This window comes from Brachyistius frenatus, unplaced genomic scaffold (assembly GCF_029030835.1).
Source record: "Brachyistius frenatus isolate BFR_SWC_R1_liver_20210118 unplaced genomic scaffold, ASM2903083v1 Contig_116, whole genome shotgun sequence".
NCBI classification, from domain to species: domain Eukaryota; kingdom Metazoa; phylum Chordata; class Actinopteri; family Embiotocidae; genus Brachyistius; species Brachyistius frenatus.
The window spans coordinates 459,769-474,738 of NW_027210715.1; the positions used below are offsets into that span (position 1 = coordinate 459,769).

At 41.5% G+C, this 14,970-nt stretch overlaps 1 protein-coding gene across 2 annotated transcripts; it reads left to right on the forward strand.

The window, feature by feature from the left end:
* The first annotated feature begins 3,315 nt into the window (after positions 1 to 3,315).
* Positions 3,316 to 10,196, forward strand: LOC138629444 (protein RIC-3). Of its 2 annotated transcripts, XM_069713134.1 has the most exons (7): positions 3,316 to 3,371; positions 3,455 to 3,667; positions 6,368 to 6,585; positions 6,696 to 6,765; positions 6,886 to 6,976; positions 7,757 to 7,866; positions 8,857 to 10,196. In XM_069713134.1, exons 2-7 carry the CDS (start codon positions 3,526 to 3,528, stop codon positions 9,240 to 9,242), a joined length of 1,017 nt encoding a protein of 338 aa, XP_069569235.1. In that variant the 5' UTR covers positions 3,316 to 3,371; positions 3,455 to 3,525; the 3' UTR covers positions 9,243 to 10,196. The 2 variants fall into 2 exon arrangements, with proteins under 2 accessions (XP_069569235.1, XP_069569236.1); XM_069713135.1 differs by lacking the exon at positions 6,886 to 6,976 and having other exon boundaries at positions 6,696 to 6,817.
* The last annotated feature ends 4,774 nt before the right edge of the window (positions 10,197 to 14,970 follow it).

Sequence of the window (14,970 nt, forward strand, 5' to 3'; positions counted from 1 at the left end):
GTGGTCAGGGAAACTTAGTCTGGACCCAGAGCTCTGTAAACTGATTATTCTGCTGCTGTTAAATAAATATATTGAAGCCTGAGATCTTCTCCTATTGCCTCATTAAAAGAACATGCAGGACTGGGGGCTTACACGTATTGGCTTTGTACTAGCATGAGCCCGAGTCCAACAGAATCATATATAAACTTTAAAAAAAAATTTTTTTAAAAAAAAGACAGACAGACAGACAGCAGATTTGGGATGATTCTTAGTAATTCCGTTTTTGGAAATTGTAAACCGTGCGCAGACAACATTTCTCTACCACTGTCACTCCTGACATAATGACTTGAAGAGAGCAACAGGTAGCATGGCAATGTGCATCACTATTCTCTTTGTCTGTATGTAGCTATAGTACGTCTTTTAGTCAGCAGGGTGCAGTGTCGCTCTTTCCTTGCTGTGTTACAACCATGGACTGTGAGAAGCACGAAACAGCAGTCCCGGATGTCCATGTACCTAACCTTCAAAATAAAATCTCAAAAATTATTGAATAGTTAAAATTGGATGTATTTAACCATCTCAGTCAAGATTTCAGATTAATTGACCATTTATCTACACAGTTATATTTATTTTTAACGTTTAGGCCTAATGTCTGTAAAGGCTGTACATCATCATTCACATTTACAGTACAGGCACGTATTTGCAAAAAAAAAAAAAAAGAAAGAAAATACGATATAAGCTAATAATAATAGTATTAGCTTATATCATTTATAATTATATATTATAATATATGGCATGTCCTCTTGATCCACCGTATTGAATCCAAGTGACATTTTTAGAGAAAAGAGCTTGAGCTGGAATTACAATTTGTGTTAACTGATCCATAATGTATATAAGTCAACAGGACATTATTTGCAACAGTAAAATTGTGGCTTTTTCTCTTTCTTTTTTTTTCAGGCTTAGTCTGACATGCAAATATGTCTCTTTCTTGTATTTTCCCTCCGCTTCTTAGTGTTTCCATTACTTTGGATTTCACTGGATGTGTTAATGGACTTCTCCACAACATTGTGGCAAAGAGTTCAATCCCTGAGAGGGAAGAAGTAAGCATGCCTCCCCAAGACCTACAGCCTACTAATGTGCCATAGAGTACTGAAAGCTTTTAATCTCATATTACACCAGCATGAACACAACCACTCAACCACAACTTTCAGCATCAGAAGACATTAATGGAACCCATCAAGGATCAAACCTACACTGGGTGTGTACTGAGTACCGTACTGTACACACTTCTGACCCATGACTACTCAGCAAGGAGCCCAAGCAATCATCTCATAAGATTCATTGATGGGGGAGGCTGTAGCTCAGTTGGTAGAGTGGGTTGCACACCAATCAGAAGGTTGGTGGTGTGATCCCAGCTCCTCCTGTCCACATGCCTGAATGTCCTTGAGCAAGACACTGAACCCTAAAATTCCTCCCAATTGTGTACAATCAGTGTGTTGTAAGTCACTTTGGATAAAAGCATCAGCTAAATGACATGGAATAATGACACCACAGGACACAGTAGTGGGACTTTACCACTTTTTCACCATTGATTTGAAGAAGGTGCACCCTGCTTCCACTTCCCCACATATTGGTGGCATGAAAGTGGAGAGGTTCAATAGATTTAAATTATTGGGGTGACACATTTAGGATAGTTTAATGTAGCCTAAACACATCCTCTGAAAAAAGCCTTCCAGCATCTCTACAGCATGATAAATTAGAACTTAGAACACCATCGTGACACAGATTTCACTGCAGTGATAAAAGCACCCAGTGGATCACCAGTACCAGTCTGCCCTTCATCACAGACATCTACACTGACAGATGCAAGAAAAGCTAGTGCATCCCCCTCCCATCATCAACCAGCTCCTCCCCATCCTATTGGGACCAAAACCACAAAGCAATAGGGCAAGGAGCACAAGAGTGACAAGTATGAGTTCCTTCCTTCAAGCTGTCAAGCTAGTCAGTTCCGGATAACACTCCCTAACACTTTGTATATAGCAATCAAAAATGTACATGATGGAAAAAAAGATTTGTCTCTTCCTCTTGTTTGCATTGTGGCTCCGGAAAGTCTCTTTGTCAAGCAGGCTCCGAAACGTTTCTTTTGTTCTCTCTCTTATTTGCATTGTTGCTCCGGAAAGTCTCTTGTATTTTCTCTATCTTATTTGCAAGTGATTCCTTTTGATTTACTTTCCGCATCTAATTGACGACTCCCCTTGTGACCAACAACCAACTCAGTATTACCATACGAAAGCAGATACAAAGGGAATGGGGGTGACTGTCAATTGTTTGTCAACTGTATAAAAGCTGCCCTATGGAGGAGTGATGAAGAGCCCTGTAGAGAACTGCTGGGGGGAACACTGCTGCTGCACACCTCTCTTTGAGGGTGCATGTAGTTGCTCCTTCTTGCAAGAATAAATGTCCGATGTATTTGATTTTGAACCAAGCCTCTGAGTAATTTTTCCAGCAGTACTATCACTTTACTAACTGCTAAGTGCTATTTTGCAGTTTTAACTTAAAAAAAGTATACTGTTTATATTGTTTATCTAAGTTATAATAGTTCTATATATTGTTTTATATCATTTAGCTCAATTATATTTCACAATGCACAGGTTAATATGAGTAACATGATTTGATTCCCCTGTACTGTGTATGGAAAGACAATAAATACTCTTATCTCTTATCATTATGTAGTGTACAATTTTCAAAAGAAGAAAGGCACTTGTAGAGCTCAGGTCTCCGCTGAAGCCAACACACCTCTCCTCTCTAATATGGAAATTTGCAAAAGCAACCACTGTCTGTGTCCTTTTCTGTGTGCCTATCAATCCAACCCATCATACTACACGTAGCCACCAGATAAGGCAGGGCTTAATTTCTTTCCCAGTACGGATCTGGTGCTACATGACTAGGATAGACGACTGCTTGTTGTGTTACAGTAAGTCTGTGCAAATAAAGTAGTTTCCCAGGAGATTACTGGTGCCATGGATTGTGATAGAGAGTGACCGTGTGTTCCGAATAGCCTACGGGTTCTCACTGAACTTTACTGATATTTATTGAGTTTTAAGAATTTAATTATATTGAAATGTTTTAATTGTGTTTCAGTCTCATTTGTTATTATGCCTGTATTATACAATTTTTTTTGGTTTAATGTTTTTGTTAAGCATTTTGTAACTTGTTTTTGAAAATTATTATTTGTGGATAACAAAAGCTGCTACGACAAAAGGTCCTGTCGTACTTTTGTAAGCTTGTAACTTGATGCTTTTATTCCGAAAGCGCTCGATTCCGGAAGTCGTGGTTCTGTTGTCACAGCGGAGCAGACAGCAGAGCGCAGCTGTTTTGGGCCGAACAGCCCGAATGTAAGTCTCAGATGTCACATTATTTTCACTGCATATTGGCCCGATAGCTTCTCCTTTTCTGTTTCTACTCTCGTCTCGTTTAGCGACGTCTTTTAGCGGCTCGTGTTGCTGGTTTGCGGCGGGTGTTTGGTGCCTTCCGGAGGTTCGAGAGAGGATGGTTCTGTCGGCATCACAACAAGTCGCCCTGGCTTTCACGGCCGTGCTTTTCACGTTTGTCGTCCTGCCGAGGTTGTTCGGTGTTGGCGGCGGGACTGCGGCGAAGGAAAACAAATACGACTCTCGTTACAATAGAAAAGGTAGGACGTGTCACTGTTGTGTCCTTGTGTCGCTACATGCATGTGCGCTTGTGTGTGTCGCTTGCCTCGAGCTCACTAGCCTCGTCTGTGAGTTAGCTGTCGCGTGCATTAGTTTGGGTTTCCCACATTACAAGTCACGAGAGTGGAATATACAGAAGAGGGATCAGAGGTGTGCGACCATCTGCGTCGACTGGTTGGCGTGAGCGGAGAGCAGAGAGACCATAGAGACCTGCAGAGAGACCATAGAGACTGCAGAGAGACCATAGAGACCTGCAGAGAGACCATAGAGAACTGCAGAGAGACCATAGAGACCTGCTGAGACCATAGAGACCTGCAGAGAGACCATAGAGACCTGCAGAGAGACCATAGAGACTTGCAGAGAGACCTGCTGAGACCATAGAGACCTGCAGAGAGACCATAGAGAACTGCAGAGACCATAGAGACCTGCTGAGACCATAGAGACCTGCAGAGAGACCATAGAGACCTGCAGAGACCATAGAGACCTGCTGAGACCATAGAGACCTGCAGAGAGACCATAGAGACCTGCTGAGAGAGAGACCTGCAGAGAGACCATAGAGACCTGCAGAGAGACCATAGAGACCTGCAGAGAGACCATAGAGACCTGCAGAGACCATAGAGACCTGCAGAGACCATAGAGACCTGCAGAGAGACCATAGAGACCTGCAGAGAGACCATAGAGACCTGCAGAGAGACCACAGAGACACATGCAGAAAGAGGCACTGACGGGACTAAAGCACACTATGGGAGACAGAAGGCAGAACGTTAATGTGTAACAGTGTCATATAAATGGATGGAAAGAAAGAGTCAATTTCGATTTATTGTATTTCCATGTTTTATGTGACAAATATACAGGCTTTGACAATGAAAACAATCCCTGAAAAGTGATGACATACCTGCATTCCTTTGGTATGCCATGGGAGGAAAGAACATTTTAAAAGAGAGATATTCTTGCCTCTTTTCCAAACATATTTTGAAATGGCCTTGACAGATTTATTGTTCTAAAACATCTATATATTACAAACAAACAGTTGTCTTTCATTAATATCACACATACTCAATCTTGTAATCAGCCATGCAGCCTATTTTAATGGAGAAAAGTTGTCACCGTGCTGTTTGATATCATTGTGTGCACCACACTGAACACTGACCGGACACAGCTACGCTGGATCCGATAGAAAATTAGAGACCTGCGTGTTAAAGGTGAAGGCTATAAGACCATCTCCAGGCAGCTTCATGTTCCTGTGACTACAGTTGGATATATTATTAAGAAGTTTCAGGTCCATTGAACTGTAACCAACCTGCCTGAGCACGGTCGCTGGAGAAAAACTGACCCCAGATTGAAGAGAAGGACGACGCAGATGGTAGACAAAGATCCAAGGAAAGCTTACGGAGAGATGTAAGCTGCACGCCACAGTCAAAGATCATCCGTGTCTGATTGAGCGACAGCTCTATTAAAGACGACCAAGGAGGACTCCGCTGTTGAAAGACGGAAAGAAAGAAAATGTAATTTGCTAAGATAAATAATGATGAGTCGCAATGCTTCTGGGAGAAGGTCCTTTGAACGGGTGAGACAAAACTGGAGGTTTTTTTTGGAAAGTCACATCAGCTCATAGACAAAAAAAAAAAGAAAGAAACTTTACAAGAACAGAACAACAAACATGGAGGAGGCTTGGTTCTGTCTTTGGGCTGCTTTGCTGCGTCTGGCAGAAGATGGCTTGAATCCGAGTAGAGCACAATTAAATCTCAAGACTATCAAGGAATTCTGCAGTGAAACGTGCTGCCCTGTACGTCATGTATTTATTTCAATAACTATTGCAATTAGCTGTTTATCGGTATGACTGTGATGGAGGAATGCTGAGGGAGTTTCACCTGCTGCTTTGTGTTGCACAGCTTACGTCTTCTTAACCATCGGTGGGAGGAAGCGGGGCTGACTGCCCAGCAAACCTCCAAATGCAGATCAATGCTGGCTCTTTGCTGCTGAAGTGCGTTCTTTATGCCAGTGCTGTCGACGCGACCAAAACAACCTCACCACGGCCATTTCAACTGTCTAATGGCCGCCGCAATATCGCAGATTAGGAGGACGTTTTTCTTTCTCCTACATTTGAACTCGCGGCCTCCTACAACGCCCCGTCAGACTGTCAGCTTTATATCATGAAGCTTGTTTGTGTGCGTTTCGATTCCAGTAACCGCTCTTTGCTGATATGAATGTGCGGTCACTGACACGAAAGGCTTCATGTTGCAGCTGTTTTAGTTTTTTTCACAGCAGCTAAGCCACTATAGATTCACTATGAGCGTTGTATTACCAATGTTTAGGGATTGTTATTTTTATGGCAGACGGTGCCTTTAAATATTGTATTTTAAATATTGTAGTAAGAGTCAGAAGTTACGTGAAAATGGAAGGTTTGCAGTCAAATAACTGCACAGAAATCCCCACTGCTACCACAGCGTAGTCAGTTCAAAGGTATGAATGTTATATTCCAATATAAATATATTATAAAATATTGTGGTATTATTGGAGTGACCCATCGTCCCCCTCCGACCTCGTCCATCGTGACGTTTTACTGTATACATACGACCTAGGACAGGAGATAATTGCACTCAGCACGGTACAGGCTACCAGATGTCGAAGCGCCCTCGGTGTCTGTTCTTTCTTTTAATGACGTTGTTATTTTGCGGCAGGAGGTCCCGGGCCGGGCGCAGTGCGAGGTCAGCCCATCAACATGAACGCCCCCGGCTCGCACCAGACCGCCGAGAGCATGCAGCAGATGAAGAAACGCATGGAGCAGGAGCTGAAGGGCGACAAGTACAAATCCAACAGCAACAAGGGCTACGTGTTCACGCTGATGCCTCTCTACGCCATCGGAGTCGGAGTGTTCGCAGCCTACAAGTTTTTAAAGGTGACTAAATGCACCCGCGACAGCCAAACTGCATTGATCAAAGCGTCCCATCTGAAAGGCGGTCACTCAGTTTGGAATGTGCTTGCTTTGCGTTATTTTCCGTCTCGCAGATCAAGTCGGCGGACGACAAGGCACAAAAGGACAAATTTGCAAAAGGGGCCAAAAAGTCCGTGGAGGCAGGTGCGTGTGTCACGCGCGGCGGGACGTCTTCCATCACACATATTTGTTTACCGTGAGTACATTCAAATATTTTTTTTTTTTTTTTTTTTTTTACCTGCTGGCGTGTTTGTGTTTGCGCAGAGAACCAGTTGAACGAGTTGGAACAAAGGCTGGCGCAGACAGAAAGGATGCTCAACTCCATCCTCACCCAGCTGGACCCACTCACCAACTGGTGAGTCGGTTTTCAGGTGTACGCCACGCTTCGTCTTCACGTGATTCTCGCTTCGTTTTTTTTTTTTTTGTCAACATAAATGTGATATTGTGCCTTCGAATATTCAGTAAAAACCGACCACCGCCGTCAGCCGCAGAGCTTCTAATTACTTCCTCGGCAGATTGAACGATGTTCAGGCCTGATTTTATGACGCTCAGCGGCAACGTTCACACATTTTGTTGCCCTTTTATGTCGCAACGAGTAACGACTCGTTCCCCTGAGAGTCTTGCTGCGCGGCGCTCCATGCGTGGAGCTCCGGAGGCGGCGCCGCCCGGCCCGGTCCGTCACCGCCCGGCCCGGTCCGTCACCGCCCGGCCCGGTCCGTCACTTACCGGCCCATCACTTAAAGTCAGCTGAGCTGAAAACCTGTCGAATACAGCGGCGTTCAGCCATGTTTGTTGCTGGATAAGCTGCCAACGTGTGTCATACAGTTATGACGGTATTTAATCCAATATTGAATTTGTGGCACTAATCATGGGCGTCAACCTTCAGCTGCTGCAGCTAGTGTATGATCACTGCTGCAACTTTAAAAAAACATTTTTTTAGAGAGTGGTGAGAGCTCAATGAAACTCAGTGATTTCAGTATGAAAGTTTTAGTTTCATCTATTGGCCCAGTTTTTGATAATGTGATATATCTTTTCCTTCCGGTTAAAGGCCGACGTTCTTACCAAACAGAGTCGCTCCTCTCAGATCAGCCCGTCATCACCCTCATGTCATTGTTTTGTCGTCACATCTCTGCAGTGTGAAGTCGGTGGCCCAAGAACAGAAGAACGAGATCATGTCTCAGCTCCAGACCATCCGGTTCCTGATGAAGAAGAGAGGAATGGACTGTCCACCCCTGAACCTCAACGGTGGGACACTACACGGTCTTTGTGTTCACACTGTAGTAAAGTATTTGAACAGTATGGTAACTAGTGATGCATTTCAAACTGCAGCGTCCATGAGAAGATATCGATAATGCAGTCAGGCTTCACGCTGCAGTCAAATCTCTGCAAACCGCCTGTTTGTCTTGTTGTGATGAACCACAACGGCCACGCTGAGACACGTCTCTGCTTCTGATTTGATGTTTGTGAATGAGGTTCAGGTCAGATATGCAAAAGATCAGAAGGTTTGAGCAGCGTCTGATTTCCATTGAAGCCTGTGGTTTGGTGACCGGCGGCTTTGTATTTAAATCAGTTTGGTTGGTGCAGAGAAACTCTGAAAAGTCACGTCCGTCAGCGGGATGAAACGTGACGCTACATGAGACAGAAAACCTGACATCTCTGAAAGAGCGATAAAACATTTGCATAACGTGTTCATCATTCAAATTCCCATTCACTGTCCTTTAACTTCGTACGTTCGGTTTGGGGTGATATTGATACAAATCGAATAAAGACAGGGATGACTCTTGATACTTCCAAAACATATTTGCTCAAAAGAAAACAATGACATGCAACAAAAGATCCAGACAGATGTGGTGTGTGTCTTGACCGTTAGGCTACTGAGGGACTCATCTCCGTCTGTTTTAATTAATTGATTATTGATTCATTTTAATGTCAGCTCCACTCTGCCCTGAATGTTTCGCAGCACCAGTTCCATCTGTACGGTGTGCAGATGTCATGCTCACTGCTCGGCTCCTTCCAGTCTCTTCTAACAGAAATACTTCATCCCATGTTTTTTTGTTTCCCTGTTAAGCTATTTTCTGATAAAAAAAAAAAAAAAAGAGAGAAAGCAGCAGAGTGTGATATGGTTGAACTTTTTGTGGTGATGGAATTATCCATCCATTATCTATACCCGCTTTATCCTGAACAGGAGCATTCAGAATAGCTTATTAATAGAATGTGTCATTTCCTGATTTTCAGAGGCATCATGCGAGCGTAATCTGGACGACCTCATCGAGTCCCTCGGGGCCAACGACACTTCGGCGACGGTGGACGAGAAGCCTTCTGCAGGAGCAACAGAGTCTTCTGAAAAATGTTACGAAAAGCATTCGGAAGTTAAAGATGACGCGGCGACAGAAGGGGAAGAGATGAAGGATCTCAGACCGGAGGAATGTGACGGGGAAGAAGCAGCAGAAGAAGAAGAGGATGTGGAGGCAGAGGAGGAGGAGGAGGAGGAGGAGGAGGAGGAAGGATCGGAGCGCTCTGAGCTCGTGCCTTCTCTCGAAGACTCGTGCGAGACAAACATTGAGGAGGTCGGAGGGGAGCAGCCGGCGTCCGGCCTCAGGCGACGCAACAGGCCTGAATGAACTCAGCAGGATCTCTGCTCTGTGCAGAAGGGTGACAGATATTATGAATATTTATTATCTAAAGGCTTTCATTCCAAAAGGTGGCCTCCATATTCTATAAAAACATAATGCATTCATTAGGACAAACACAGAGGGCTCTATTTTGATGTTCCGGTCACAAACTGCTCCTGGAGGTCAGCGAGGGCGTCCAGTGCGTCACGTATGTTCATTCAAATCGGCCGTTCGTTATGTTTGAGGTTAATACACAGAGAGGTGACGGATAAAAGAAGAAGACAACATAAAGTTTAAACTCAGATGTTCCACCTCGAGTTCCCGGAAGAGCTCGTAGTTGTCGTTGGAGTATTTGGGGTCGTGCATCATGAACTGGAACAGATAAGATACTGAGCACAACCCTCAAACTATTTCATATATATATTTCTTTTTGAAATGACCGAGCTTACGGAGGCGTTGCTCCTGTTGTGTTGGATGCACGTTTCTGTCAATAGTCCCTCACTGGTCCCGATCACCAAATAATCCACCAGGACAAAACATATATTAAGTGTAACAACCTAAATAACATGTGTTGTTTCTGTGTTGAGGTAAAATCTTTATTCATACAAAAACATGGGTATGTGGTGAAGAAGTGTGCTTCTCACTCTCACAACCTTTTCTGTTTTATAAGTAACAGTTTAAGTGTAGGAAATAGTTTGCACACCAGTCGGAAAGCCATAGGAAAAAAACAACAGATCTTTAGCTTTCGGGTGGACAAAGTAAACGGATATTCAGGGTTGGTGAAATCCCAACATGCTGCAGCACCACTCACTTTAGTCTCTGCTGGTATGAACATGGAGCCAACGATGTCCGTCACTATTGTGTCGTCAGTCATTTTTTTTTAACACTAATCGACATCTTTCTAAAACTGATTTTATCATTAGATTCCATTTTTATTTTGAATACTAAAGCCAAACATTTAAAGCGTCGTTCTAACGTCTTTTCCCTCTCAGTGAATAACGTGTCAATCCCAGGTGCATCTAATCCCACTAAGGACGGCTGCTTTCCACTCAGGCCGTTAAAACCGTCGTTCGTACGTTGGCTTCCACCTTTTGCTCATCCTGTTACGCCACGTCGAAATGTCTGCTGTTGATCTGGTTATTCCACCATCGTAGATACTCCAGGATACCACGTTTTCTTTTTTTTCTTCTTTTTTTTTAAACCACTGACCTTTTGTCTTTTGCATCTTCACCCCGCGCCACCCTGTGCTGCCACCCTCAGGTTGCTTTTGGAATAGCAAGATCTCCAACGAGTGCCAGGTCTGACTAGTCAGTTCACACTTCTCCGTCTGATAGTTTTATGAGTGTGACTCTCCTTTTCTATTTTGAATATATATAAATCCTTTTTATCATAAAGAGACGGACACCAGTGTTGCAGCTGGATAATAGTTAGACTGAAGTTGTGCTTGTGGCATGTTTATACATCCAAACATTACTGTGCATGTTTTCCTTTTTTACTTCGTAGGATGTTTTTGTGTGCACCCTGTGACCGCATGATGTTTGAACTTATTTATTTATTCAAGAGAAAAATGACAATCATTAGGATGAGACAGAAACACGTGATCTCGCATTCAATATTTCTAGTCTTATATATTGTTTGTTTTGTTTTTCGTTTTTTCGTCTGTGCTTCTGTTTTTTTAGATTCCTCGTCTTATATTTAAATTTGTCTTAATTGTGATCGGGGGTGGGGGGGTGGGGTCACTGACGAGGCTTTCAGGTTACTTCCATGTTGTGTTGTTGAGTAACCTCCTACATCACATCAGGGTGCTCCTCTGAATTACAGATCTTATGTTTTGTGCTGATGTCAGTTGATAACAGGACCTGTGTGACTGCGATTATGTCTACCAGAGTAACAGTAATTATTCATCTCAGTTTGTATGATCATTTCGACATCTCAACTTCGGTCTGTTTCGCAGCGAGGCACAGTTGTGAATAAATCTGTCATTTAACTTGTGAAACCTGTGAAAAAAGCCCAAATGTTGATGTAGTAAAATGTGAATGAAATCACATTAGAATCGTATAAATTTAGAGGCCCTTATGAAATAGCTTTTATTGTGCAGTAATATAAAACCAAAGCACGAGCTGTTATTACTGTGTAGTTAAACCAATCATTGCCTTATGTGGGAAGAAAGATTTGATGTGTGGACATAAGATGTTTTGTTCAGCCTCATATTTCTTTTTTTTTTGTGTATATATATATTTTCATTGTTTTTCCTTCACTACACATTTAATTGGTCACAACTAAGAAACCACAAATCTTTGCCTTAATTTAGTTAGTAAATGTTTTGGATAATTTTTCCCACCTTTACACAAAGTTACATGTCTGTGTTGAATGTTGTGTGTTTCATGTGGCTGCTGAGGGAACAAACTCAGCTTCCCTTCATAGAAAATAAAAATAAAAAAAACAAAAAAAGAGAGGCCGTCGTTCTCGCATGGCTTTTGAACTGATGCTGTTTTTTTTTTCACCTTCAACCTCAACAGGGCTCATGCTAATATGGTTGACATATGTTTGGATCTTTTTTTGGCAGTTATTTCCTCCTAAATTGTATTATTAGATAACGAGGTAAAACTGTCAAAATGAACAACATGACAGATCGAGCCTTGAGTCATTTCAAGGTTATCTACGTGGTTATGAACTCAGACTACCAGAGTGAGTGACCGAGGTTTGGCTTTCACCCAGGTGAGCACCGCCCGCTCCTCTTTCAAGACCTGAAGGTAAAACGTGGAACTTCACTACCCACAATCCATCACTGTTGTGAAGTTGCCTTGTGTCCCTGAGGATTGGAGGGAGTTTTTTTTTTTTTAAACTTTTCTATGTCGATGATACTATTTAGTTGATGAGCCCTTCTTGTTTTCCACGTGTTTATATTGTGCCAACCTCATCCTTTTCTTTCAGGTAAGCTTAATTTCTTGCATTCGTATACGTCTTTTTTCACAGGAGTGAGTTAAAAAAAACAAATGAATGTGATGTCTGGTTGTGATTACAAACTAATCGCTGTCCATACTAATGTGAGCTTGGCTGTCTATACAGAAGGCTCGGTGGTTAAGTCTTTCAGGTGGCTGGTTGTTAGTGAGCATAAACTACAGACTGCTCAACAACATTCATTTAATTTTATAGCTCATTTGTAGAAATATAAGGCACAGAAAAAACAACCTTCAAAAACAATGGGAGAGTTACTGTTATTGTTCTGTAGTCACTCCGGACACGTTGGGAAGGGTGACGTCTGAATGGGCCCTTTCCCCCAAAACAGCTACATCAACGCGTAATCAGATGCATCTGTAGTGTTTATTAGGGTAAACAATAGAGATTTGCTTATAACACATTCGTCTGCACACTTTGATCTCAGCAGACATGTGGTTTTTTTTCCAACAAAATGAAATGACTATATGTGAGGTTTTACAACATTAGGAATATTAGTTCATTCATTTTATTTGATCTATTTGTCAGACACATTACTCAACAGCAAAAGAACAAAGAAATGTGTGTGAGACGGGGTTTGCCTCAGAAGCTCATTTCCATCTGTTGTTCATGGCCGGTTGTTCAAGGAACATAAAATGGTCCTCAGTGGGTTCTCTCCGGATACTCCGGCTTCCTCCCACCATCCAGAAAAATACATGCATGTCAGGTTAACTGGTGATTCTACAAATTGCCCTTATTGATGAGTGAGAGTGTAAATGGTGTTTGTTTCTGTCTGTCTATTTGTGTTGTCCCTGTGATGGACAGGCGACCTGAGCTGGGACAGGCTTTGGGGAAACTTCAAAACTGGAGTCGTTTTTGTTGTCCACACTTCAAAAGCTTCTAAAAGGTCAAAATGTTGGTGATAAAATGCTGAAAAAGTTCACATATCATTTGGATGATATCAGGCGTATCTGCAAATATTTCTGTGAATTATCAGCAAACGTTTGGAGAAATAGAAAATGTTGTGCATACAGCACACATTAAAAGAAGATATTTCATATCACCGCGGGCTCAGCGTTTGACCAAACTTAACGCCTTTGAAAACATGTAATACCGAGTATCCAAAGAATGTCTGTGTCAGTTTTTGTAGCATTTGAATGAATGATTGCGGCGGATCAATGACGTGATTTATTTTCTGGTTCCTGTTTTATATCATTTTTTGTGTGTGTTTGTATTAGAGAGCTAACTGATGAGCTAACTGCTAACATGCTAACATCAACCAATAACAAAAATCTCACTTCCATTTAAGTGAGATTTTGTTCTGAAAGCTGCACTTTTTTTTTTTTCTCGTGGCTTTCATATTTGTGGAGGTCATATCCTTTCAAGTTTATTGTTTTGATCATTTTTAGATGTTCGTAACATTTCTTTTTGAGTTTATGTTATTGCTTTTGTTTTTAATTTGTTTTGTTTTTTGTTGAGTTTTTAGCATGTATTGTTTTTTTATTCGGTTTTGAAGTTTTGGACTGGATCCTAGTCCTATTAACAGATTTAGAATTAAGAATATATAAACTTCAAAATCTAAACTGAACTGTTGCTTTAAGAAATGTGTTCCTTTAGCTGTATTAACAAACAAAAGTCAGTATATGTTCTGCATGAATGCCTACTAAATTTATATCATAATGCCTTCTTCACGACACTACAGAAACTAAAAGATCCACGCATGCTGCTGCTGTGTTTCTTTGACCAGAATTATTTCAGCTAATGGGATTTAATGCCTTGACTTTGCTGCTGAAAGTAGTTATGAGTTAAATATGATAAAAAAAAAATATTCTCCATGTTTTTTCAGTGATGAGCTGTGAAAGAAGCTTCAGTATAAGCAGTTTGCCACTAGATGGCGCTCTGACATCATGTTTCCACGACAGAGCTGAAGTATCAGCAGTAAAAGTGATGTCATCAATTACAGTCATCTTAGGGTGGGGGAATAATTTAATTAAATCAAGGGCAGTGTTGAAGTACTTAGTCCTTCCATTTCCTGCTGCTTTCTACTTGTTTTTATTTAACAACCTTAGTTCCTTTTCATGTGAACATTTTAACAACAGAACATTTGATAACTTTCTAAAATATGAAGCATTAGTCTGAATAAAAGCAGCCAACATGTGAGAAGGCAGGTAAATGAGCTCCACCTCGACCAACTCCAACATTGAAGTCTCTCTTAATGACCAGTGATGATGATCCAACAACAGAACATCACACTGACAGTCCATTTCCCACGAGGACTGTCCAGACTCACATAATACTGTATGTGTAATGAAGACTGAAAGAATCTGTGTTCACATGTTGGCCAATAAAGCCGATAATACTTCAAATATGGAGGTTGATGCTACAATGGCATTTATATTTATGCCATTTATATTTTACTTGTAGGATTTCTGGGATTTTGGACACAAGTGATCTTCAGAAACTAAAATGCAACAACGAACAACAAAAAGGAAAGATGAAAAAATAAAGACGCTATCTATTTTATAAATGATCTCTGACAAATTATTTAAAAAATGTTTTAAAAAACATTATTAAACTGCAATACATATATTACATTATAGTTCACATTAATTTACTGTATATTATCATATTATTGTCAGAAACTCTGCTTAAGCCAGAGACAGGCCAGTGACAACAGCTGATCAGGTTGCTTCTAAAGTTAAAGGCTGTAGTTTAGTGAAATAATTTACGCTGACAAATCAAGTATGACGGACAACAAGATTAACAGAGCTCAGTGTTTTATTTTAATTCAGTAATCAGA